Source organism: Aptenodytes forsteri, unplaced genomic scaffold, assembly GCF_000699145.1.
Source record: "Aptenodytes forsteri isolate BGI_AS27 unplaced genomic scaffold, ASM69914v1 Scaffold118, whole genome shotgun sequence".
Lineage (NCBI taxonomy): Eukaryota > Metazoa > Chordata > Aves > Sphenisciformes > Spheniscidae > Aptenodytes > Aptenodytes forsteri.
The window spans coordinates 1,846,901-1,870,506 of record NW_008795859.1 but is presented as its reverse complement, the minus strand read 5'-3'; the positions used below and the strand labels follow the sequence as shown (position 1 = coordinate 1,870,506).

At 45.7% G+C, this 23,606-nt stretch overlaps 2 protein-coding genes across 4 annotated transcripts in view; one reads left to right on the top strand and one right to left on the bottom strand.

Annotated features, from left to right (window-relative positions):
* TMEM120B (transmembrane protein 120B) overlaps window positions 1–14,384 on the top strand; it is a 15,377-nt gene extending 993 nt beyond the window's left edge. Inside the window, exons 2-12 of the mRNA XM_019473271.1 lie at window positions 4,186–4,304; window positions 5,273–5,389; window positions 6,358–6,417; window positions 7,002–7,097; window positions 8,152–8,241; window positions 10,448–10,513; window positions 11,481–11,542; window positions 11,798–11,890; window positions 12,297–12,361; window positions 12,524–12,592; window positions 13,577–14,384. Of these exons, the coding sequence (XP_019328816.1) occupies window positions 4,186–4,304; window positions 5,273–5,389; window positions 6,358–6,417; window positions 7,002–7,097; window positions 8,152–8,241; window positions 10,448–10,513; window positions 11,481–11,542; window positions 11,798–11,890; window positions 12,297–12,361; window positions 12,524–12,592; window positions 13,577–13,690 (951 nt within the window). The 3' untranslated portion in view covers window positions 13,691–14,384. The remainder of the gene's footprint in view (window positions 1–4,185; window positions 4,305–5,272; window positions 5,390–6,357; window positions 6,418–7,001; window positions 7,098–8,151; window positions 8,242–10,447; window positions 10,514–11,480; window positions 11,543–11,797; window positions 11,891–12,296; window positions 12,362–12,523; window positions 12,593–13,576) is intronic.
* A 1,075-nt stretch (window positions 14,385–15,459) lies between these two features.
* The window catches only part of RHOF (ras homolog family member F, filopodia associated), a 13,388-nt gene continuing 5,241 nt past the window's right edge, over window positions 15,460–23,606 (bottom strand). Inside the window, exons 3-6 of one of the 3 annotated variants that reach the window (XR_002086252.1) lie at window positions 20,117–20,226; window positions 19,228–19,362; window positions 17,692–18,409; window positions 16,969–17,058 (exon numbers count right to left, since the gene is read on the bottom strand). Coding sequence is in view for 1 of the 3 variants with exons in the window: in XM_009283892.2 (XP_009282167.1) it covers window positions 16,894–17,058; window positions 19,228–19,362; window positions 20,117–20,226 (410 nt within the window). In the remaining 2 variants the exon portion in view is untranslated. Of the gene's footprint in view, window positions 17,059–17,691; window positions 18,410–19,227; window positions 19,363–20,116; window positions 20,227–23,606 lie in introns of all 3 variants that reach the window. The other 2 variants (XR_002086251.1, XM_009283892.2) reach the window with 2 other exon arrangements.

Here is a 23,606-nt window from a genome sequence, read left to right as displayed (position 1 = left end):
CCCTGCGCGCCCGGCCGCGCTGCCGCAGGCTGGGAGGGGGCCCTGCAGGAGCGGGGCCGGCAGCGCGGGGTGCGCGCCCCCGGGGGTCCCCTCCGCTGACCCCTTCCCCGGGACCCACCCGCCTTGGGGCAGCCTCAGCTTCCCCGGTCCCCGGGACGCGCCCGCCTGCCTCAGCAAGGAGCTCCCATGCAGAAAGGGGCTCACCCCCTCCTCGCTGCGCCCAGGAGAGGCCCCGGGTGGGCTGCTCCCGGCAGGGCCACGCATGCACGACGCCTTTGCCGCAGGCCCGGGGTGCATGCACGAAGCACAGCCGTGTATGGATGCACATCCTTTGCACGGCACCCCAGAAATACTGCTGTGCCCCAGTACCTCCAGGCAGGTGCTACGTGCACACGGGACATCCCAGCCCAAACCACGGCTATGCCCTGTGTATGTCTGAGGCGGCACATGGTGCCGTGGTTCCCATTGGTAGAGCGAGGCTGGAGAAGGGGGACCTGGCATTTTCTTGCACCCATAGCATGGCACAGGGAGCGACGCAGGTAATGCCTGTGCTGCAGGCAGCATCTAGCCAGAGTTTAATTTCCTGAGGTGGGATATGAGGGACTCCAGTGCTGTTTGTCTGCCTTGCACAAGCGTGTTGAGGGACAGAAGGACCTCGGAGCAGGGGCCGAGTACTGTTTCTGCAAAATGCTTTTACCTCCAGAAACCTTCCCTTCCCTGTATGTCATCAATGCTGTGCCTATACACGTGCTTTAAATCTTTAAGCCAGTTTTAAAACGTTACCGGCTGTTCTCTGCGTGGCTGTTAGCCTCTTTTAGGCTGTTAAACAGAACGTGCACTGCAAAAAAAAGTGTGATTTCCAGATTTAGCTCGTTGTCTTAATTAAAAGTCAGTTCAGGTTGTGTGCTCGTTAGCAGAAGGAAAGGTGGTGGCTGGGTGTTGGGGGGGAGTACTGGGTTGTGTGATTTTGTTGATCACTTGTTTGCTGTGTGTGCTGACCGGCCTTCTCGCCGAGCATGCTGCTTAAGTCTGACCTAAACCACAGCAAAATGTCAATGACTTATCCCTGCCTCCGTTTCCCCAGCTGTAAAAGGGAAGTAGAAATGCTTCTAGATGGGGTGGCAGCTGCTGGTGGCATGAGGTGTCATTGCCCAGTGGTTAGTACTGTAGAGGTGAAAAGTTGGAATAACATCCATTATCTGAGAACTTCAGGGCTCACAAGTGGAGCTTATATCTGAAGGCGGCATTGCAGAAGAGGGGAGCACGGTGCTGTCCTGAGGATGTGACTCTGCTCCAGCTCCGCAAGATGCTGGTGGTGCTTAAATGTGCTTTGAAGGAAGGCTCTGTGCTCTCCAACTGGATTCAAGTCAAACCGTGATGTCTTGGGGTAGAAAACCCAACTCTCTAGTAAGAAAGTAGTTCAGTGTGGGTGTCTGCTCATGCTTGCCCTTGCACGTGGCTTTTTGGACACACTCGCAGCATCTCTTGCTCTTGAGGAGCCTCGTTTTCCCGGCAGCAGCTTGAGCCCCCTCCTCCACACCTGCGTCACCCCCCTTCAGTGCCCTTTTTGGCTGGCCTGACTCTCATCTCCAGCTGGAAATGCTGGTCCAGGGCGGTGCGGGAGCTGCTGCTCGCGTTTGGAAGGAGCTTCCCATTGGTGTTTTCCAAGGTACTTTGGTCTCCCCCACTAAAAGGGTCTCTTGTGCAGTGCCAGCAGGGAAAAAAATTGATGGTGGGCAGATTTTTTGTGTGTCGAGAGCAGTGCCAGCCTCGTGGGGCAAAATGATCTGTTTCACTGCACTCCTGCCCCGCCTCGTAGTTGTAAGTTCTGGGTCAGGGGCTATGTCTTCCTTCTACAGAGGAGGACCTTGGACTCTGGTCGTAGCTCCTGCCCCTGACGTCCTGGGTGGCCTCCATGGGGCACTTGGGGCTACGCTTGTATTTGGGGAGCTCTGACTTGAGGGACTTCAAAGAGGCTTATGCTGCTGCGCAGCAGCACTGACCATCCCCTCGGGGCAGCAGGGACCAGCTGTGGGATGGGACTGGGGTACGTTCAGGTTTGCAAAGCATGTCTAACCAGCTACATCGGCAGATTTTTGTTGTTTGGATTGCCAGGGCAGCACCTCATCCCTGGAGCAGCAGCCTGAGAAAGAGCTCAGGGCTGCAGGGCATTGCAGTTTTGGGGCAGGGACATGGGAAAAATGCAGGTTGCCCTGCAACAGCTTTTTAATTTAAACCCTTAAACCAGATTTTGATTAGGAAAAAGCCCTGCAAGGGCTCCCCATGAATGCGGTTTAAGTCCTGCAAATGAACAAGTGCTGACCACAAGCAGGGCTGTTGCAAGTGCAATGAAAAATAGACTTCTGAGTACCTGCAGAAAACATCAAGCAGTTGCAGCGCGGGGCTGCCGTGCGGAACTGCTGCCTGCCCTTAGTCTGCGGGCAAATTGGGCAGTGCGATTTCCACTTGCAAACTGGGCAGTCACAGCCCTGGTGCTGTAAATCTTGTAAACTCGGGTGCAGAGACAACTCTGACATCTCCACTGGGAGCTCTTCAACTCGGGGCAAAAATACTCCTCTCCCTGGTGCACGGGTCCCTTGTTTTTCCGTGCGTGTTGTTTCCTACGTGGAGAGCGAGCTGTGGCCAAACCCGACACGCCGGGCAGGTATTTGGCCTGTGGGTTATATGTGTTAATGTAAAGGCAGTGCTGAGCTCCCTACGCTGCGGGTGGGTCCCCTTTGTAAGCAATTGCCTCTCTTGATGAATAAATAGCTTCACTACTAGCAAATGTTATGTTCTTCTAAATACCAGTGTCATTTTTAAATCATTATCCTGATGTTTTTGGCCAGCAGTAGAATTTACCGGCTCTCAACTCGCCTGTTTGTGTTTCCAATAAATACTTGAACGCTTTTTTTGGCGAAGAACTTCTTACACCCTTTGAACCAGCCTTCTAAAAGATGTTGTTGCGTGACATCTAGAGAAGCAGAAGGAGTTACTGTGCAATCCAGTGAGCCCTGAAGTCCTGCCCATGCTAAGCAAAGCCAAACCAATCCTGAAACGATGAGAGCTGCGGTGTCTGGACATGGTTAGTTTGGTTATTAAGGTTTTTAAATCAGATACCGTAGCTTGTTTTGCATTGCTCCTGGAAATAATGGACAGCTAACAGCCAGGTCCTAATGAGGAGGAGAGCAAAGATTTGTTTTGTATGGTTTACCACCATGTTTATGCTCTGGGAAAACTGGTGGTAATTTTCTGTGGTCGTTGATGTGCCAGTAGATAAAGCAGACGTGCAAATAGCCATTTAACCCATGCCTTCTCTTGGCACTAACTCTGCAAACTCTGTTTTCCAAGCTATTATAGATCTTAAAATTTGCCCAGAAGGCATTGCTTGGTGTCTGGTTAGCCCTTCCTGAGGTCTCCCTGCACTTGGGAAGGTGGTGAAATCATTGCAAAGGGCGGAAAAGCAGAGTGTGTTTATTTCTGAGCAGAGGGAGGTGTGTGAGAGCAGAGGCACCTCTCAGCGGGCTTGTAGTTGGTTACAGCCAGTGAAACACTAATTCAGGGCTTCAGAGGATCAATGAGTTGTGATAAAGAAGTTCCTCTCGAGGAGCATCTAATGCCACAGGGAGGGGATGGGTTAAGCTCTTAGACCAGAGTATGGGGCAGTAGGTTGCTTGAGCATACATGGGGTTGAGATGGCAGTGGTGGCCAGGAGGCGTCTAAACCCCCAGGTGTGGATTTGTAGCTGGTTTTGTGTCTTCCCGCCCCAGTCCTCATCTTTCTTCTTTTTTCCCCAGATTTAATCTGGCTGTGAAATCAGAGCTCCTGCTCTGTGATTTAGCCACCCATTTGATGGGGACAGATTGGGATCAAACAGAGGATTAGGGGCTTCGTTACAGGGTGGGACGGGAACGAGGGGCTCCCGAGTGGGAAAGCTTGTTGGAAAGAGGAAATGAGATGAGCATAGAGAGGATGCTCTTCCTTTTGCAGGAATTTCATTAGTGTCCATTTAAGCCGTGTTGGATCCATGCTGGTTTGGCATCACCCCTCCCTTGCTTGTTTGCAGGGGTGCCTGTTGACTCCCAAAAAAACAGGGTTTTGCTTGCTTCCTTCAGAGGTGAGGACCAAATACAATGTGTAACCTAGAAGGGCTCTTCCTACCAATCATCTCCTCTTCTCCTGCAGGAAACACACAAAGTTTACAGGCAGAAACTGGAAGAAGTCACCAGTTTGCAGACAGCCTGCAGCAGTTCCATACACCGGCAGAAGAAGACACTGAGGGATCTGAAGCACAGCCTGCAACGGTAACGAGAGACCTGGAGGGTGGAGGAGGCACGAATGGGATGTCTCTCCTTCCCAAAGGGCTGAAATGTTTGGATTTTTAGCATTTTAATACGCAATCTGTGTCATGGTGCTAATTTTGCTCCATATTATTCTTGAGTCGCCTCCATCCATCACAGCCAGGTAGAATGTCCGTAACCCCATGAGAGATGGAGTCCTGTAAATAAAGAAGATCTTTGAGGGAGCCTGTGTGGGTTTGCATACTTGCAGTATGTGCCGTACTCTGCAGGACCGTACAGTTTTTGGTCCACGTGTTTTGCTAGGTGAGCAAAGCTTTGCTCTGTAAGCCATGCTGGAAGAGCAGCATCAATCCTTGAACCCGAAGGTATAACTCGCTCCTGGGTGGATTTACAGGAGCTGCTCGGTTGATCCCTGGGAGCCACGAGCTAAATTCCTTGTGTGCAGGTCTGAAAGCACCACCTCCGACACCACGGGTTGCTAACGTCACTGTGCTCTGCTCTCTGTTTTACATTAATTGGTAAAACCGCAGTTTGTCAGTAAATCATCAGCTGTGTGTTTTGTTACATCCTGAAGTATTTCATGCCTGAAGAGCTGCAGCCTCTGCAAGGGCAGTGCCTGGAACCATGCACAAAGTTCCCAAAGTGGAAGGAGTTCCTGCAAGAAAGTACAATGTTCCCTAAGTCCCATGCTAGGGAAGAAGTATGGGATCCTGTCACTGAGCTGAGATGAAAAGAAAAGCTGATTTACAAATGAGCTGGTTGAAATAACCTATAACGGCATAAACCAGGCAGTGAAATAAAATCATGGTAAGCCAAACGGTGCTGCAGAAATACAGGAGCAAAGTGCGCAATGGCATCAATTCATGCAGTTAGCTTTTTAACAGCATGGATTTTATGACAACATTATTTTCCTTTAAATAAAAAGGAAGTAAAAACATGAACGGGAATATCTTGTTTCTGTGTTCTTGCAGGTGCAAGCCTAGAGCGAGTCCTGAAGAGTTTGCTCTCATTCAGGAGATCAGCGCCCAGATCAAGGAGAGGCAAAATGCCTTCTTTGACATGGAAGCCTACTTGCCGAAGAAGAATGGGTACGTGCTTTGCCAGGGGGGCGTGCGCTCCGGGAAAGCTGATTTTTTAAGAGTTCGCAGCAGTGTTGTTCCCGAAGGATAACGTGCATGTTGAAGAAATACATGTAAAACGATTAGTCATAAATCTCTTGCTGAGCTGCTGTGTCAGTTGTACACAGAATTCATTAGCTGGAAGTGTATATAAATGTACTGCGTAGGCAGCACAGGTTTTCCTGTTAAAATAAAAGTAACCCTGCATTGGCGAGAGATTGTGCAATTCACTGTTTCACACTGATGTTTTCCTGTGCTAATTTTTTTTAAGACTAAATCAGCACCAGAACTTTATCTTTTTTTTTTTTTAAAGTAGTGTTTTCAACAGATTTAAAATTTATACTTTGCTTCAAGTGGGGTTGCTAGGACAGACTTCTTTCAGTTGTCAAGGGCTGTGCGATGCTGCAGCCCCTCGGAAGTTTCTATCAGAAACTTTTCTTCCAATTTCTCCCCGTTATTTTTGGTTTTGGACAGTGCACACTACATATCGCCCTTAGACTGTAGTGCAGAAAAGGGACCAGGAAAATAAACCTTTTCTCTAACTCCTTGGAAATGCTGACCAATCTTTCCACGTTTAAATCCTCTTCTGTAGTCTGTCTCTCCAGTTTGCCTTAATTAAAAACCTACAGCAAATGTGGCTGTGGCAGATACGCCGGTCTCTTCAGCTCCCATCTGGGTCATCCTGCGGTGTTCAAATAAAACGGTGCAGAAAAGGGACCAGGAAAATAAACCTTTTCTCTAACTCCTTGGAAATGCTGACCAATCTTTCCACGTTTAAATCCTCTTCTGTAGTCTGTCTCTCCAGTTTGCCTTAATTAAAAACCTACAGCAAATGTGGCTGTGGCAGATACGCCGGTCTCTTCAGCTCCCATCTGGGTCATCCTGTGGTGTTCAAATAAAACTTACTTGGGTCTGCTCTTGTTTTTTTTGTCTTCCAGCTTGTACTTAAATCTGGTGCTGGGAAACGTGAATGTAACTCTCCTGAGTAACCAAGCAAAGTAAGTGAGCGTTTCTGCGCATGTGAATTTGGGTTTCTCTGGGGCCAGCTGTGGTTAGGGACTGAAGTCCAGAGACGGGAATGGGTTTCTCTTCAATCTGATAAAAGATGAAACGTCGAGGGTGGGCAGGTTGGACAATGACACGGGCCATGCTAACGCTTCGTGTAGCTCCAGTGGATTCTGTCCATCACTTGCCTTTAAGCCCAGCCTGTTGCCTTAATTGTAAGGGGTTTTTTTTGCAATGAAAACTGGTATTGCAACTTCTAGGCATACGGTGCTCTAGAAAATAGGGGGGGGAGAGAGAGAGGTGGGTTGTTTGGTTTTTTTTTTAATCTTATGCCAACCCAGAAACCAGCTCTTATGGACTTAAGCCTTTGTCTTGCAGCATAGTGGCTGTGCAGCCTAGACGGACCCTGCAGACAGAACGCTGCCTTTCACCACCGTCCACTGGTTTTCTAAATGTTTCAAGCAAAACCTCTGTCTCTGGGCTTGGCAGGTGGATTTGTATCTTGTTTGAAAAACGTGAAGCCACGTTCTGGTAAAACACCCGTTTGTGTCCGTAAACGGCGGCTGTTCCCTTCCAGGTTCGCCTACAAGGACGAGTATGAGAAGTTCAAACTTTATCTGACGATAATCTTGTTACTCGGGGCCGTCGCCTGCAGGTTTATTCTCCACTACAGGTAGGATGTATTTTTACTGTTAGTCAAATATTTTGAATAAAAATGTGCTGGGTTTGAACTAACTTATCTTCTGTTAAGGATGGTGAGACGGGCTCTGGCAGTGTTCAGGCTTTGAGCAGTTGGGACAGCAGGACAGCTTCTGCACCTCTTCTTTAACACTGGCAGGACCTGTATTTTAGCTACTTGCTTTTCCTTGTTTAACTTTTTTTGGAGTCCCTTGTAACTAAGAGAAGTCCAATGTTGTGTTTCCTGATCTGTTGTTTTTCTGGCATCATGCTGTGCTCGGGAACAAGCAGTTGGTTTTGCTCATGGGTTGTCCCAGGCAGGGACCAGCACCGTACTGCAGCTCTGGGGTTGCAAACGCAACAAGAGAGGATTTGCATGAAATGATCAGACCTGAAACGTTGTCTCTAGGTCATGATAAAGTATCTGAGCACCAACGAGCTTCCACTATTCAGTTTTGCTTAAAAAACAGGAAGGTGTTGGAGCCGGGCACTTCCACTGAGGTCTTTCTGCGTCTGGGGCGAATGCAGGATCGTATCAAAGAACGATGCTGCCGTATACAGAGGCTGCCCCAAATCCCCTTGGCTTCAGGGTTTGCAAATGGCAAAATAAAGGCTTTTTCCCCCCCAGAGTGTAATGCTCTTCTGCTCTTTTAGTTGATTTGATTTGTATAGATCTCATGGAATCTCCTCATTGAATTAGTTTGGAAATGCCTCTCTAAATTGGATCACCCGCTGCTTCCATGGTGCTTTCTTTCCTTCAGAAGGAATTAATGTCATCTCTGCGTACCTGCTTATCAGCTCAAGATCTGCAGTGTTATATCACGGGGCACTTCCCAGAGGAAAAGACTCTGAGCCCAGCAGTGCTGCCGATGCTCGCGGGTCTGCATGTGGATTAGAGATGTTCAGGACTGGGGCTTCATGTCCATGGCTTACTTGGGCAGGTTTTCATTTGCCCAAGGGGAGGGAGGGAAAATAGGGATTTTTTGAATGTGTCTTTATAATTAACAGGAATTTTTTTTTCTTTCCTGTGTGTTTTTTCTGTCTAACAGGGTGACAGATGAAGTGTTTAACTTTCTGTTAGTGTGGTATTACTGCACGCTGACGATACGGGAAAGCATTCTCATTAGCAATGGATCAAGGTACTGTGCCACCTGCAAAAACTATTTAAAGCATGAAATGTCCTTAAAAGAAAAACAAGCAACAAAAGGGGATTCAGCTTCGCACTGAAGACCAGGAAATCCGAGATGCTGATGCCTCTCTGCAGTGTCTGTTGGCCCTGGTCACTTCCAAGGGCAGATGTGGCCACCTGATGTTTGGGGAGGGAGGAGAAGGTGCGGTTTCTAAAAGTCCATAGGCTCTTTGTCCAAAGCGTTGGATGTTCTTGGTAGCTGTGGGTTAGTTGTAGATGTGGTCTGGAGTATAAGTGTGTGTGTGTGGTTTTGGTGAAAGGACCAACCCGAGGTACTGGCTCTGGGCCCTGTGATTAGTGCGGCTGCCCCACAGCTCACTGCTGCGTCTCCCAAAGCGTTTGACTAAATTACAGTCGTGTCGAGGGCAAGTTGGCAGTTAGGAGAATTGTATAAAGAGCTGGGAACACAAGTAAAACCCTGGGAGAAGTTAACTGAAAGAAACTTACTCCAAGCCCTCATTTTTTTTATGGCACCTTTAGTATCCTAAGGCAGGGTGGTGAAGTCCTGCTGGTGAATCGCTCCTGGAGCATGTTAGGTCTGGGTCGAGAAGTTGCTCAAGTTTGCACTTGTGTAACTTAACCTCTAGTCTGGTGTTAGATTTTAGCAATAACCTGATGGTTGCATGTCCCTGGTTTTCATCATCCAGATAGGCTGGCACAGGGAAACGGCAGCAATTGCCACGTCTCTTCCCAGGCATGAGTCTGCATGTCGGTTTGCAGCTGGGTGAGTGGTGGCTGCTGCTGCTCCTTGTTGCATTAATTAATTGGGCTTCTAATGTGTCTCGTTTGCCACCTTTTGTGCAGCCAGCATCGTGTTAGCCCAGCTTCATGCACTCATTCCTGCTCTGAATGCCGCACAGAGAACTTGTACGCTCCTTTGTAGTGGTGCTTGTATGGGGGTGGACCAGCACTTGCGTTAGTGGCAGGAGTCAGTGTTGTCCTAACTAAGTGGCAATGCCTAACGATCAGCTGGGAGCAGCTCATGGCTCCTTGTTTCAGCCAGTCTCTTCCCTCTCTGAAGCCAGTTGCTTCCATGATCTCCTCGAAATGGGGATGGGAGGGAGCGTTTCTGGGAGTCTTGTCTCAGCATTGAGTCTGGGAGTCTTGTCTCCTCGAAATGGGGATGGGAGGGAGCGTTTCTGGGAGTCTTGTCTCAGCATTGCCAGCGGGATGCTTGTGGTCCCCACTCCTGATGCGAGGGGGGGTTTGTGCCTGGAGGCAGACACCGATGTGGCATGTGCAGGAAAATCAGGGCCCTCCTGCTTTGCCCAGGGGCAAAATCTTAAAAATGTGCTGATTTCTGGGAGCTGCTCAAGGACACAGTTCCCAGCGCTGGCTGCGGGCAGCAGGGATGAAGCAGTCTCTTGTGCAAGCACGGCTGTCCCCAGGGCTGCTGTGGGCGGGATGTCTTGTTTTGGGGTGCTTTCCAGAGAGGGGGGTATCGCTGTGGGGCCAGAGACAAAGAGGAAAAAACCGAGCATGGAGATGTAAAGTCGCTTGCCCGAGGCCAGCAGAGAAACCTCTGAGCCTGGGCTCGCTGCATCTACAGAGGTGGGTCACGGTGGCTCTGTGCTCTCTTGTGTTAGAGGTCGCACACCTTTGGAAATGCCGCATATTAACCCATCGTGTTGGCTTAGTTTCCAAAGCAGCGCCGTCCCTGGGGCAGCTCTGCACTTCTTGATTCTGCCTCGCTACAGCCTTTGCTCACTTTACGGTAATTTTGTGAGCTTTCTGCAGCATTTGTGTATGAAAGAAACAGCCACCTCATAGGAAGGACTTGGAAATGTCACTTATTTGCATGGCACAAAAAAAAAAAGGGTGTGTGGGCTGAAACTTGTGCATCATTAGTCACCACAGTACCTCGTGCTATGGGGACTGCTGCTTCTCACTGTGCTGGGGAGCTTGTGGGAGCACGCGAGATGTGCCCTGGTCCTGAGACTCCCTCCAGCAGCCGTGGATTTGTGCCCCCAACTAAGCCATATTGTCAGGACAATGCTCCACAGCACCCGTTTCGCTTGAGTTGGGCTATCTGTTTTCTTCCCTGCCCCCACTCCTCCCCCAAGTCAGGATCTTTTTTTTTTTTTTTGTCTTTAAAGCCAGACTTACAATGCTAAAATCCATGTTTCTCATCTAACTGTCACGTTTTTTCTGTTCAGGATCAAAGGCTGGTGGGTGTCTCATCACTATGTCTCCACGTTCCTGTCTGGAGTAATGTTAACGTGGTGAGTCTGCTCTCGCCTGCTCGAGGTGCTTCAAGCCTGTTGCAAAGTGTTTGCATCATCTAAGCATTTAAATCCGGTGTGACCATGAAGCTGTGGCCGCACTGGCACATGGAGAAGCGTCAGACTCAGTATTTGTCTGATGTTACAGATGTTTTCAATGATAAATACAACACTGCAAGTTTGTATTTGCATTGCTGATTTAAAAAAAAAAAAACCAAACCCTAAGCCGTAGTTGCGCTGGTGGTAGCAAAATCTCTGCAAGTCTCCCGATTTCTGTCTCTGTGTAACTAAGCAAACAAGCAGCACTTTGCTTTAGAGGGAGGACACCACAAAATGAATCTGTTTGGTGCCTTTACTGAACCCAGATTAAAAACCGAGTATAAAGCCAAAAATGCAAGTTACCTTCCAGCAGGTGGTGACGTTGGTCAAACAACGCAGCGATGCACCCCGCGTATGGCCCCTGTGCATCCTGTCTCAACTTTGGCATGAACTGATTAGTTAATAATTAAAAATTGTTTTAAAACAACAAATGTTTCTGCTCCTGAATCTGTAAGGGGATGACATAGTGGCTGGAGCAGAAGGTCCCCTGTCCTCTGTCTATCCTGAATTACCCTTAGGATAAGGAGCACAACCACCCCCTGCTCCACCGCTTGGATTCTTGATGCAGACGCTGCTGAACAGCTTTGATTGCTGCCTAGAGAAAACTGTGATAAGCAAATGAATAAGAGGGGGCAGCATTCATACACATTTGAGAGGGGAAGCCTAATCAATTAGAGCATTTTGTACAGGCCAGTTTTGTGATGTGCGGCTGTAGCACCCTTTCTGGGCTCCCGATGGGGTGGAGCAGGCTGGGTACGAGCTGCTTGCTTCGTTTGCTGACGGGATCTGGCTTGGCGGTGAAGGGGAAGGGCACTGCATCATATGCTTTTTACCAAACAAATAGACCTCCTTTGTATTTTGCTTTCAGGCCAGATGGACTCATGTATCAAATGTTTCGCAGTCAATTTTTAGCATTTTCAATATTTCAGAGTGAGTATATCTTACCTTGCTAATTCACGGGATAAAATAGTTTTGTATCTTATGTGCTTAGAAGAAAACACTTCTGCTTGGTAAATCACTGGAGTATTAAACTGTGCAAATATAAACCATACCATGCAAATATACAATGTACAAATATAGACAATAATTAACATGCTGTTGGATTAAACATTATTAAAATAGTTTTTTACATTTATCCTATTTCTGAATAGCCAATGCAATGATGTTCTCTCTCTCCTTCTCCAGGTTGTGTTCAGTTCCTACAGTATTATTATCAAAGGGGCTGCCTTTATAGACTCCGTGCTTTGGGGGAGAGAAACCACTTGGACCTTACAGTAGGTGAGGTTTTCTGCAATACTTGGTTTGCAAAGGTTTTGCGCAGGTTTTAGATGCAGCGATAGGGAGAGGGCTGTGTGGCCTTCCGAGAGCGAGCTTTGCAGAGCTGCCACCCCCCTGCCCTGCTGCCTGTGTCCTATGGCAGGAAGGGGAGAGAGGCTTTTATCCCCCTCCTCGGGTCCTGTGGGTCAGGAGCAGAGGGATCTGATCTCCGTCAGCTCTTGAGTGGATTAAGATGGAGGTTTTGGTCATCCCCATCTTCATCCTCCTCCCATTACCACACCTTCAAGTATGGTTATTGCGGAGCAGGACAGGAATAGCCCTTATGGGGTGGTCTGGGTGAGGAGGGCTGCAGCTTGGGTCCTGGCTCTTCTGTGCTCAGTCTGCCTCTTCTGTTAACCTTTTCCAGAAGGATTTCAGTCCTGGATGTGGCGGGGGCTGACATTTCTCCTTCCCTTCTTGTTCTTCGGGCACGTAAGTTGGGCGATCCTGTTCCTCCCCCTGCGGCGTGGGGCCTGGGAGGGTCTGCCGCTGCAGTTGCAGCACCATAAAAAGGTGCTATGGATCACACACACCTGTGGCAAATGTTTCTAAGTTTTTTTGCTAGTAATGGAACAGCTTTTTTTTCCTTTTTAGTTCTGGCAGCTGTATAATGCAATCACACTTTTCGGATTGTCGAGGCATAAGGAGTGCAAAGAATGGCAGGTGGGTGTTGGTTCTGCTCAGAAAAAGCACGGAGCAGGGGAGGGGGGGTATTTAACCACATTCTTAAAGATATTTGGGCTCTGACCCCATCTAAATATCTCAGGGTGATGCGGCACAGAGGCTATACAAGAGAACTCAAAATAAATGTGAGTTACTGTAGGGAAACTTGCACGCACGGGTGACCACACAAACCGAAAGGCAGAGGATGTAGGAGGAAGAAAATACATGTGGGTAAATATCTCTCCATATTGTTTGTGTATATGGGCATTTAATAGCAATAACTGCTGAATTGCTGGTGGTTCTTTATGGCTGATCCATGGGTTACACATACAAAAATATGATGACAAAAAACCGATGGCAGTGAATCACTTTAAAAACATATTATCCACTTTATTACCCTACTTCTAGGGATCCTTCCACTTGTTTTCTCAGTTGCTGTCAGCCATCAAACATGTCTATCCATTTTCCAGCTATACAGTTGCTCCTGTAGATCCAGATTGGACCACATCACGCGTGCAGCGGTGCAGATAATCTGATGGTCTTTATTTTGGTCAGATCTTGCTGTAGCTGGTGTGCTCACTTTGTTCACTGGCTTAACAGGAGGAACACAGCTTCTGCAGAAACGTGTCGTCCCCCATGCCCGTGCCAGCGCTGTTCAGTGGAAGTCATTGTCACATAATGTTAATCCATTAGATTAGGCTTAATGATTTGATTTTACTGTCTGGTAGAGTCCACCTATGTTGAGTATAATCCATGTTGTAATACTAAAAAGTACTAAATGCTACTTAAATGATGATAAAAATATACTTCCCGTTAACCCACACAGCTGGATGTGTGGATGTATATTTGGCTACGATCTCTCCTCATGTGCTAACACATCCCTGGACTTGCCAACCAAGCACCATCACAGCTCGCTTAAATGTGGCCCAAGCAATACAATACCCTCAGCTCTCGCCTTTTTTTCTCCTCCTTCTCCCATCTTAGGTTTTTGTGTTGGCATTCACGTTTCTGCTGCTCTTCCTTGGGAACTTCCTCACTACTCTCAAAGTGGTGCACACTAAACTCCAGAAAAACAAAGACAAAATGAAGAAGCTGTGACCCCCCCCCCCTCCCTGGGGTGCTGGCTGCCGTCCCTCCGCCCGCAGCAGGATGGATCCTGCCATAAACCCCAGCTATGCCGTGGACGGGCTCGGAAGCACTCATCCGTTCCCGTGTTTGGCGAAGGATACGGACTCTGCCAGTACAGACTCAGTATTACGCAAGCATGGCTCTCCAGTCTGTGGTCCTGCTATTTATGTATATTTAATACAAAATGTGTTTGCTTTTTGTTTTTTTCTGTATATAGAGCAGCATGCACCTGCCCGGCGAAGCACCAGCATTGGGAGAATGTAGGATCTACTGTAATTCCAGTTCTGGAATGATATTTAACACTTTCCGGTCTTATTATTTAAATTCTGGGTATTGGATTTGCAAAGGTTTATGAACACTCCAGGTTGATCAGTAATACAGACCGAATGCTGTTTTTTAAAGGCATTTGTTTAAGGCATATTTTCAGTGGCAATACTAACCTGTGTGTACTGTGAAAAAAAAAAAAATGCCCATCTTTGTACCATACTGCTGCTATATACACTTTTAAAAAGCTATTTAAAGAAGAGAAATCCTCTTTTGAAAACAAAAACAAGCAAGCAAAACCAGTTGTTAAATGGCAGGGAAGTCTGCTAGCCCTCTTCCAGGGAGACCAGGTCATCTGTCCAGGCCTGGAAAAGACCTAAAATAAACTGTTCAATATGCAGCTGCTTCAGCCCCTTTTTAATAACAAATACACTGCCCTTCGGGTTGTTTTTTCGAGACACTGTTTTTCCTTAAAATGGCCTTGATCAGTGGCAATAAGTGCAGTTGCACTTCGGTTTCTGTTTTCGGTATTTTTTGCTCCCAGTGCCGTTCTGGAAAGGGGACGACAGGCTCAGCAGAAATATTAAATACTTTCTTTAGATGCTGCGCTTGTACCAATAGTTAAGAGAATGTAAACACTCGTTTAGGAGGATGGCAGAGGACAAATACTGACTGCCATCCTTGTGCTGCTTGAACTTAAACTTACTCATTCAAATAAGCTTGTTTTGGGTGCTGTAACATCTGTACCTCCTAAGGCCAGCTGCAGCATTGTGAGCCGCTTTAGGCAGCGTCTTTCCCAGCGGTGAAGGCTTCCTTTGAGCTAGCACAAAGCCCAAATTGGGCACGTGCTTTGGCAGCATGTGATCTGAAAATGATGCCCTTCTCCCAGTAAGCGTGCTCATGAAGAAATACAGATGCACTACAGACTTGAAATGGTTTCATCAGTTCTTCTGTTGCTGCAAGGCTAGCAAAATTACCTTTACGGTGTCGCTGTCCTGTGGGCATGAACAATAAACTGCAATTTGCATATTTTGAACAACTTTCACACTAGCTGGGCTGTATCTTGCTACGTTAACTTTTGACTTCTGCATACCCTGCGGGGTTGGGTTTTTTTATCCTTTGAACTCTCCATTTATGAAATGTAAATTGTTTTATTTTGAGAGCGATGCTGGAACCTGCTGGATCTGAGCAGTGGACCTGGTTCTCCAGGGGTGGGGAGCTCTGCACGTGGTGAGTAACTTGAGTTCTGCAGCATGAGAAACTCAAGATTAAAAAAGCTAGAAAGATTCCTGCTGTGGAGCTGAGGGTAGACGTGGTAACTTCCTGCGCGTTGATGTTTCAGTTTTGTACTGGGTAAGGTGAAGGGTGGTTCTGTGTCTTTTACTGAGAAATGTCTTCTCGTGGAGAAAGGGCTGCACAATTCTTCAAGATTTTTCTGTACTCAAAGATGTGCACGAACTTGTAATTTTTTTTTTAATTTTCCATTTTAAGCTCGTAGGGATTCGCAAACCTTAATTAAATCAAAACAAGTTAGGGTAAGAAAAAAAGTAAGATTTCAAGGATCAAGATCTCTTTACCCTACATGTAAAATAATAATGATGGCTCAGTCCAAAACAGAGTTTTTCACCAGCTGGTCATGTAACTAGCAGAGGATAAAGTTGCATGAAATGTGTATGATGTACAGTTACCAGGCTCTACGTGCAATGTTAGTCTAACAGACTCCTGGCATGCACCGCCTAAACTTTTTGGCAAAAGGTTGTGTCTTGTTACCGTTAATGGAAGTCCTGTGTATTCTCCCTTAGGATGGGCTGTCATTTGCCTTACACAGAAAGCTTTCAGCAACACCTGTACTGCAGAAACCTCCTTCCCTGTCAAGGGTTTGGTTTATGATGACTACAAACTAGTGATTGCACCTGAAATCCAAGATCTCGCTGCATGAGGATGTGCAAAAGAACTAGGAGATTTGAGGCACACGTACTAGGTTGTACAGTGGGAGCATCCCTCAGCCTCAAACAGACGACTGACACCTTCATCACAAAAGGGAAAATTTTCATTTATAGCAGTAGAGATGATTTCATCAGTTAATGAACATGAGTTAAGTATTTCCCCTAGCATGCACCAATATTTGCATCTGTCATGTATTAAACAAGCTGTATGTTTATTGTAAAACTGCCTTTACATTACACATGGCGTACTGCTTAGAGGACTTCTAACTTTGAGTGCTGTAAATTAAGTATTTTCCATTATATTCCATTTCTGAATTGGAGCAACCAATGTATTTCCATTGATAAATACCACTTTCAATATAAATACCACTGCTCTAAAGGAGCAGCTCTGCAAAGCTGGCCCAGTGGTACAGGGGCAGTAGTGGATGCTCTGTCTGTGCACTCGGGTGGCAGCTTGAGGCTAACTCATACCACTGCCATCAAGTAAATTAATTTGAAAATGTTAAGACAACTTCATTTCTGTCTCTTCGAAGGTGCCTGATATGCTGCTTCTAAAAGACGTGGCTTTTCTGCTTGAAAAAGACAGTAAATTGTAGCTATAACATGCCACAATTATTTTGCAGAGGAAAAAAACCCACTAATTAAGTCATGCAGTAGCAGTCATTGTCCGTTGCAATTTAAATAGTGAGTCCGAGACCTGACTGGTGGTCGTTTGCAGTTAGGAGCAAAAGCCAGATGGACAAAGGCATGCAGCATTGATTAGCCTTGATAAAGAGCTTTGAAAACTTTGTGAGAGCAGTGCAATGAAAGTGCAAAAACACTAAAAATAATTAAAATTTGAAAATAAAAGTCGTTTTAGGAATACAAACATGTAATGACAAAAAAAAGGTCTTTAAAGTTATACTGTTTTTAAAATCTGAATCACTTTGCTCTCGTGCAGTCCATGCTCTCTTGCAGTCCCGATCATAACACTGAGCACACTGTCTGTTTCTTTTGGCGCTTGGCTTTTTTCATGGCATTCAGTGCAATGGTTGTTGCTTCTTTAAAAACATTTTCTATGTTTTCACGACACTTTGCTGAGCACTCCAGATAAACTTCTGCATTAATCTGCTGACAAGCTGCTTCACCCTGGAAAGAACAAAAGGTAAGAAAAGATGTAAACCCAATGTATGAGAAAGAAGGTGAGATGGGCAAGAAAGGGAATTATTTTGTACATCTTTGTATCGTGAGGTCAGGAAGAAAGAAGCTGCCTCTGAGTATAGTGCTAGAGTGTAAGTGACATTGGTAATAAACTGTGAGCCACTGTTAAATAAGCTAGTTTTTTTTCCTCTATGCCTGGCCTAGCAGTTCAGTGCATTAGAGACTCTGAGATGCAGACTGCTGATAGTGTAAAAATATTCTCAGTATTAAATTTGTTTAAAGAAATGCTAGGGTAGATACTCAAGTGAGGATATGCTGCCTACACAGGGATATTTTTTTCAGGCTTGACCTTAACTATTATGTGATGTCACCTTTAGTATTGAATGTCACATGCAAAAGCAGAATCTGGACCAATGTCTTGCTGGTGCACATGCAGGAACCCTAACTTTTGCTTTGGAGCATCACAATGGCTCAGCCGAAATCCTCGTATACACAAATGGGCGTCTGTGTTTCCCAACCTCACCCAAATGCATGCAACGGGAACAGACTAGAATCTAAAAACATTTGCATGCAATCCTGGTTGCGCGAAATCACTACAGACAAAACACAGTGATTTCTTACTTTGCTTGTGATCCTTTTATTGTCATTGCAGAGTCAGCCCCCAGTTTTGAACACCTGTGAGCCCTGGAGTGTGAATTCCAGGTCTGCAACCCACAGCTCACAAACTCCGCATTTATTCGTTATAAACCCTGGGAGTGGGGTCACTTGAGCACTCGGGCTTCTATATGGAGGGGGGGTTTCTTCAGCATATTTAAGCAAAGTCTGTCTCCTTCCAGTTGTTTGCAAGCTGCAGTGCTGGCAGATACTGTTCAGCTCCTTTGTGCCTGGCATTGGAAGCATCACGTCGTGTGACTCAAGATGCCATCAGCTGTAAAAGACTGAGGTAGTGTATATTTAAGGGGAGAAAAACCAAGTGGGAGGGCTCACATAGGAGACAAAGTTTGTACATCATGTGGGCCCTGGAATGTAATTGCATGAGGCCTCAGCAGACTGGCCAAAAGTGTCTGTTGCTTGCCCTGAACCTCACGTGTGAGTGTGATGAAGGGAGTTACTAATGCAAATGAGGGACAATCTGCAGCTGTTCACAAAGCGACAGGACGGGCATCTCATCTCGTGCGCAAGGAAGACAAGCTAAAAGTCCCAGCGTGGTTTAGTGGTGATGCAATTGCAGTTTCTTTTCATGATGTTTAGAAGAAGTAGTGATTCATTCAAGGTCTTAGTGCACTTAACCTCGTTCTCCGGACTTGTCTCAAACAGTTCGAAAGCTGCTGTTCTTGCTCTGCGATGAGAGGAGAAGGGTGGCTTTGTAGTTTAAAAAAAAAAGCAGAAGACCAGAGCAGAAAGGTCTTGTGTGACATGGGACGAGCTGTTCCACCACTGACTGTTTCTCTTGTACCTAGGACAGCTATGCCTGTCTTGTAACACTAGTTATAAGTCTTGCTGCTTTGTAATACTTAAATTGAAAACATTTGATAATATCTTTTTTTAGAAGATTACTTTAGAGACTTCAAAGAAAAGTCTCTTATGTTAGAGAAGCCTTGCAGATGCTTTTGCTATTGTCCTTGAAAGGATTTATTTTTAAATAGGGTTTGCAAAACACATTTTTTCCAGAACAGTCAATATTTTAAATCCTGTAATGTGTATCCTAGCATCTCCAGTCTTTCTCACAATCCTGATCAAGGTACCACTGATGGGAGCAATGTATCCTAATAAAAATTATTAAGGGAGTCCGACAAACTTGTCGAGGCTTACAAATTTGTAACAGTAATAACCCAGCTGTGAAAGGAAACAAGAATGAGATGTAATAAGCCTAGAAGGTGTAGCTAGTAGTTTCCTTTCAGACATCCCAAGATATGCAAAACACTCTTCAAATTTCTCTTTACTTTGGTACTAAAAATGGGTAGTGATTTGGCCACTTCCAAAAAGGACTTACAGAAACCCCGGTTAGTGCTGACTCTCAGTAATTTCTTTACCTGGACACTGTGATCACCTAATTTTGGAGTATCCGTGATTGCACTTGTGAGCAATGATGCCATTGAAGTAAGTGTGCTCTGTCTCTTGCAAAGAGGACACCACTTTAAATGCACTTGTATTTACCTGATTGTAAGTAATGGGCTCCTGCTTAGAAGCCCTGAGTTTGCGCAACTGTTCTTTGTCTTTCCGAAGGTCTGTCTTGCAGCCGATCAGTACGAGCGGGACGCCTCGGCAGAAGTGATTCACTTCAGGATACCACTGATGGTAGAAAACCAAAACTTTTACATCTGGCTTTTTTTTTTTTCCCCCTGACATCAAAACAATAAAGCCAAGGAACAGAACCAGCATTTAATATAGGCTGCAATTTCAGCATTTTGAAAGTCATTAATGTAGTGGTAGGGGCCCAACATGCACTATTTACATTACAGAAACATTTAAGTCCTACCCAAAGTCAGTTGCTTTATAACATTTGCCGCTATGCCAAAGAGCTTACTTAACACCTGTTTAAATTCAGAAGAGCTCCTCTAAGTCATATTTAAGAGCAGAATTTGGACCAAGTCTTGCTTTGTTTTGCTGGTGCTATGTACAGGAATGCTAACTTCTGCTCTGGAGCATTACGGAAATCCTAGTACAGACAAGTGGTTGCTTACATGTCTCTCCCCTGTAGTTAAATTATGCATGTGATGGAAGTAGACTTGAATCTTAAATGCCTGTGTGCAATCTTGGTCGTGTGACATCACTACAGATAAAGCAGCGATTTCACCACTGGTTTGTGATCTTCTTAGTGTACTGCAGAGTCAACCCCAGTTCTGAGCATTTACAAGCTGTGGAGAGGTGAGCTCCAGGTCTAAGGTCTGTGACCTGCAGCTCAGTGCATGATGAGTGATCCGTGCATCTACACGCCCAGGCTACAGGACGCTAAAAACATCGGCTTTTTTAATCTGACATCCTGTCATATATCAAGCGTATGTAATTAATTTAAAAGGCTGAAGCAATTATGAAAGCCTCTTACCTTAGCTGCTACATTATCATAGCTAGTAGGGTTCATGACATCGTAACAAATTAACACGACGTTTGTGTTCTGGTAAGAAAGCGGTCGTAGCCGATCATAGTCCTCCTGCCCTGAAACACAGAAGTTTTGGATAAAAGAAATCTGTCTTTACATATTCCCATCATTCTGCTTGTTAAAGATACATACTTGAGATCAAGAACAACGGTACTATAATTGCATAGACTGAAAGTTTTCCATACTTGTAAAATTCCTTCCCTTAAATGCAGGAGATTCCTCTTCACTGACAAAACTGATGCTTTAGAATATAAAAGATGTCCTTGGCAAGTTTTAATAAAAAGCCTGCTTTGTCCAACTGCTAAGTAAGTACTTAGAAGCAGTTCTAATCGCTGATTGCCAAGTTGCTGCTCACAAGCAAAATCAGCAAAAGGAATTTGACAGTTACCGATTAAAACATTTGCAATTTGGCAGTGGTTCCATTCTCCCAAATACATTTGCACATGCGATGCTGTGAGGAGAAGAAATACCATATTTGCTAGATGCAAATGCTGAAGTAAAAATCTTAGTGGCAAGCTTGCTTTTCCCAGCTCAGTGAGCTGAGAGGAAGCCGTGATTAGCACGCTGTGCCTTTAGCACCGCTGCTCACTGTAGCAGCACGCACGTGATTTTACAAGACATGCTGCAACATGAGCCAAGCTTAAGTGGTCTTTGAAGCAGGACTACACAGCACATCTTAGGGATGCTGCTGAATTCTGGAAAAGCAGGGGATTTGTCATACTTCTGATTAGGGACATTCCACCATGTGATCTGACAAGAGGAAGCTAACTTGCTTCAGACCTGTACTCTTCCCCTTGCTGTACATATGACTTAGCAGTAATCACCGTGCTGGGGTCTGAAGGTGTCTTGCTTTGAGAGATTAAGTTCAAGAAGCAGTAATTACCAGATATAGTTGGCAGCTCAGGGAAGAAAACCAATCTTTTTCATTTGAGATTTTTTCAGAGACTTAATAAGGAAGAAACCGTGATTTAAGCAGTCTGTAGAAGATCTATTTGCCACCTGAATGCTGCCCCTGGAATCAGGTACGTCTCTGTGATGCACCAAATTTCCAAAACGAGAACTGGAAATGCCATTCCTTCCTATGATCACCACAATGTACGCAGAGCCCAGAAACTGCCCTACAGGGAAGTTACACATCAATACAAACATTTGAGATATTTCAAATGAAGGGATGCTGAAAATTTCAGTGTGCCCCAACTTTGTACCAATTATTCCTGCCCAGGCACCTGGCTCAGTCCCAAGTCACATACTCATCACTCTAGCCAACATGCTTGTCTCCAGCTGCAATCTGAAGAATTGCAGATACCAGAAGGCCAATAATTCTACAATACTTTGCCCCCCTCCTTAATTTAAACCATGGATCGACATACAGGTTATTACAAGGGAATCCCTACCGGATAAGCCATTACTCAGTTTGCCTGAGATGTTTGTAAAACGGAAATCTTAGGTTTGGACCACTCTGTATTTGAGCTCCCACAAGAGCAGCATGCTCCATGGGCAAGGTGCAGAACAAAGAAGGATTGATCTCTCGGTGTTTAATCCAGAAATAATAGACAATTGACAAAATTATGCATGTTGTATAAACATTCAGAGCAAAGACTGTACTGCTTAGCCCTTCTTATTCTCCCAAATCCACCTACTTGTTTGCAACCAATTTACCATTTCGTTGCTGAGATAATCCTCTAAATGCATTAAACACATCAGGTGCCAAACCTTTTCTTTTTTCTCCTAATGTCCTCTAGTGTTATGTGCTGTGTATGATTTTCCCTGTTCAAGTTCATGCCTCTCAGCTTCTACCAATGTAGCTTGTAAAATCAAAAGGTCCTCCAAGTTATTGCTGGCAATTTGTGAGGCGGACAGGACTGTCCCCTTGGAAGAAATACATTTCGTTTGCTTGGAATTGAACATACAGCTAAAACCATACTCTCCTGGATGGGATAGTAGAAGAAGTGTCTTCAAATATGCTGTATTGCAAGTCAAAAACTATAGATATGCCCCAGTGAACTGCACCTTCATCTTCAAAACCAGCTGTGCAGTTAGGTTTTTTTAAGCAAACAGAAAATAAATGCATGAGAAAATGCTGCTGTATAAAATGCAGCTCCATGCGTATTTGGAATTTCAAATACAGAGCAAGAACAAGGTATAGCACAGAGACCACAGGGGGAAGGTTAGATGGTAATTGCTTAACTTGTATTATGGTTGGATGATTGCAGTGCTCACTTGGAAGGAGAGGAAGCTATTCTTTAAGAGGGCAGATGCAGTTCTTCAGTTACCGAGGATGTAACAGGACCCAGATCAAGCTGTGTCTAAACATCGACATCCCTCTCACTGAAAACAATCCTTTTCACCCCCTGTCCTTAAGTGCTGCTGCTGAAATGCAAGAAAGGGCCTGGGAGACTTTTTCTCTGTAAAGCTGCTCAGTCTGTGGTCAGAGCTAATTTGGCACAGATTTAGGTCTTCTAGTAGAAGAGTTTTAAAATGAAGGAACAGGGCTGAACCTGACCAGTAACTGAACGTATATGCAAAGCCCCCGAGTGTGCTTCCTCAAGCACAGGTAGCCGTTTTCTTTCCCCGGTTAACAAAAAGCATGCTGTGGAAGAATCGGTCAAATATATGCCTACGTGTGAGCATATCTGTGATTCTCCTCTGCCTTCCTCAATTCATTGTAGCATCAGAGACCCCGTTTGTTTGTTTTTTTTTTTTAAAAACCTCCATCCAGCTGAATTCACCTAAAATTTGCTACTTCTTTGCAAAGATCACGCTCCCGCATGCCTCTGTGACATGCTGTGTAACCCACATCACTGCAGTCGGGCCCTATGGCGGGGTGGGACCTCAGGTGATGGTTGAGGGTGAACAGGGGAAGAAGTGAAACCACAGGTCTCGGTCTCACATGCGTGTTCACCTCTGTCTGCTCTTCCTCACCCCTTCACCAATTCACCACCGAAGAAATGCCAGCTTGTGCGTTGCTCAGTCTGTAAAGGAGCTCGGCGCCTATTGCCATTGACGGGAGAGGGTAAACGATAGGTTCAAGACTTGCCAGCCTAGGAGTCTACCAGTACGTGCTGTCCTAACACGGCAGCGCGCTGTCCATCGCCACGAACCGCCAGTGGGGAAGGAAGAATGTAATATCCTGCCACCCGCTCCAGACCAGCTGACCGCTTCCTACGTATGGCCACGTATTGTCTGTAATACTCCACACTTGTGGTTTAGGATCGACGTGGAACCGTGCGATGGCGAGCCCTCACGGGCACACAAAAATGCACCCGATTCTCTTTGATTTGTTATTCTGCAGGCTCCATGGGAATGCCATAGTTTATTAGCTTGCCAGCTACGTTTTTTCACTACTTAGTTTAAAAAAAATTGGGAAACAGACATTCTTGGCTGGAATAAAACCAGTAGAAGAGGACACTTGGGGGGGGGGCACAATTCAATTAAA